This window comes from Priapulus caudatus, unplaced genomic scaffold, assembly GCF_000485595.1.
Source record: "Priapulus caudatus unplaced genomic scaffold, Priapulus_caudatus-5.0.1 Scaffold1423, whole genome shotgun sequence".
Classification (NCBI taxonomy): Eukaryota; Metazoa; Priapulida; class Priapulimorpha; order Priapulimorphida; family Priapulidae; genus Priapulus; species Priapulus caudatus.
In genome coordinates this window covers 39701-42289 of record NW_014578484.1, presented here as the reverse complement: position 1 = coordinate 42289, position 2589 = coordinate 39701, and the positions used below count along the sequence as shown (strand labels likewise).

The window sequence follows — 2589 nt, the reverse complement described above, 5'->3', positions numbered from 1 at the left end:
GCTAGTCGACCGTCCGTGAATGTTTGTGAGAGAAATATTTGTCTTAGTGAGGTATGATTCATGATCTAATCTGTTGAGTTCTATAAATGTGTCACTGTCGGTGACTCACGACACTTGTCACTTACTCAGTTACTGACTTAGTCACAGTCATCACAGTGACAGTCAGTGTAGTGAATGTGCGTAGCACCTAAACTTTAGGGCAACACAGGTAGATATGTTGGTTCTCGTGTAGGAAATGTTGTAATGGGGTTGTTTTGGCTCAACATAATTGGCCTGTGAACCACCAGATAAGAATTGAGACGCGAAAAGTGTTTCTGTTGTAGTACGTAGAAGTGAATCTACTGAGTCTGATGGCATTTTGAAGGCTATTATGACAGCTACAGTGTCGCGAATACTATGCTGCCACTGTGTTGCATCTTACGCGCAACATATTGTCCTTCGTAAGAAACTACAGTTCTTGTCCCAAGAATGGCCTGAATTGTCGCCTGGAATGCTGTTCGCTTATGCAACATTCCACAGCTAAATTAGTACATGGTTGTGTTTTGATTTTGTAGCAACAAGATGGAGAAAATAGTTTGTGCCAAATACAGATGCTCAGCAAAACAGGTGAGAATTTCGAGTTTGCTTAAGAATTAATTAAAATTGGTTAATACTATACAGGTCTTTTGTTATGAAAAAGGTGGAATAGATTACCCACCCACCTTCTCCTCCCTTGAAATCTTATTCACTCGCGATCTCTTTTACATTAGAATTTAATTCAGAAATGTCCATCATTTTTAGCAAGTTCTTGTTGTTATTCTTTCCCAAATGCAAGATAAAAACCTTTAACTCCTTCCCAACTCTATAAGGTACTGTGTTAATTGATACTCCGATCACGGGATCACATACAGTATCTGAAGCCTTCTGTAATGCTCCAGCATCAACTCGTATGTAACCATCGATCTTCTCACAACAGAGTGTGATAGCTGGGAACAGAACTCGACGGAACTGGACCAATACGATCTAAAGTTTGTCATCTTGTCGATTAGTGCATACTGCCACACGAACGAGAACTTCACTAATGAAGACTGCCAAGGAAACCATTCCGCGACGGATATGGTCGGACTCAACATATCATGGTCCATGTTAAATGAAAGTGCGTATCTTGTAAATAAGATTTGCCTCGAAGGAGAGAAACCTTTTCGTTCGTGCTCGTGGCTTATAATTGTACAGTTGGTTCAAAATTACATTATACATACATGTCACAAATTAGATATGCTTTGTAGCATAAGACAATTATTATCTTGTTACTGTTAGGTAGATATGTAGACTGGCATGCAACAAATCAATCGATCAATAAATAAATAAATAAATATAATTATATAATAGATAGCTATAAGTTATACTCATATATATTATATACTATACATAATTATATATCATATATATATATATATATATATATATATATACTAATATATATATATATATAGTGTATTGTTGTGATGTAGGTAGTGCTGAGTTGTGTGTGTTTGCAGATAGCGATGCGGTCTTGCTGCATCTGTGGAATGCAGGAAATGACACGAGGTATCAGGATGAGGGAGAGGTGTGTGTCCTCTTCGACTTCAGCAACAGCACCAGTCTACTGCACATGCCCGTGAGTTTATTATCGCGATTGCGTGCACCTTGGAGATGCTTGCAAGAAATTATCTCAACATAAAATGCATTGTGTCAGTGTACTCTCTTAGGGTGTAACACTTTTGCACACTGTGTTGGAATGATGCAATCTAAATTGCAACCCATCTGGCTGGAATGTGTTGCTGTGCTGTTTGTAGTCCTCTTGCAATTGTCTCAACCTAAAATGCATTGTGTTGATGTATTTTCTCTAATTGCAACACGTTCGCGAAATTCTTTTACAATATTTCACGCTAAATTACATCCTATCTGACTGGGATCTATTTTTATCTGGAATTTATATATATACTATTTATATATATACTGGAATGTATCGCTGCGCTGTTTACGGTCCTCTTGCAATCGACTGATGCTCGTTTGTTTTTGCGCGCAGTTGGAGTTTGCGTACGACTGTCTGACGAGTCTCGTGTCCTTGGAGACGTACGTAGTGCGCTTGACGACGGCGTTGCCGGAACGACAGCACGTGACGTTCTATGTCACTCCCCCGCAAGCTGCCAACATGTGTAACTAACTACTAGTGCAATGCTGCTTTCTATCTCTCTCTCACCCTCTTTCCCTTTTATCGCTCCAACCCTTTCTGTTCTGGTCCTTTTTTCATCCCTCCCTTTATCTCTCTCACCCTCCCTCCTTCCCTTTCTGTCCTGTTCCTTATTTCGTCCCTCCCTTTATCTCTCCCACCTTCCCTCCCTCCCTTTCTGTCCTGGTCCTTCTTTCCCTTCTTCCTTCTTTTGTCCCTCCCTTTATCTCTCCCACCCTCCCTCCCTCCCATTCTGTCCTGGTCCTTCTTTCCCTTCTTCCTTCTTCGTCCTCCTTACTCTCTCCTACCTCCTCCTCCTTCTTGTCCTGTCCTCTTCCTCTTCTCTTGTTCCTCTCTTCTCTCTCCTCCTCCTCCTTCTCTCCTACCCTCTTCCTCTT

The 2589-nt window shown here is 40.8% G+C and overlaps 1 protein-coding gene across 1 annotated transcript in view; it reads left to right on the top strand.

Annotated features, from left to right (window-relative positions):
• The first annotated feature begins 19 nt into the window (after positions 1 to 19).
• LOC106816583 overlaps positions 20 to 2589 on the top strand; it is a 9660-nt gene continuing 7090 nt past the window's right edge. Inside the window, exons 1-5 of the mRNA XM_014821205.1 lie at positions 20 to 51; positions 555 to 606; positions 956 to 1135; positions 1518 to 1636; positions 2048 to 2177. Coding sequence (XP_014676691.1) covers positions 591 to 606; positions 956 to 1135; positions 1518 to 1636; positions 2048 to 2177 — 445 coding nt within the window. The 5' untranslated portion in view covers positions 20 to 51; positions 555 to 590. The remainder of the gene's footprint in view (positions 52 to 554; positions 607 to 955; positions 1136 to 1517; positions 1637 to 2047; positions 2178 to 2589) is intronic.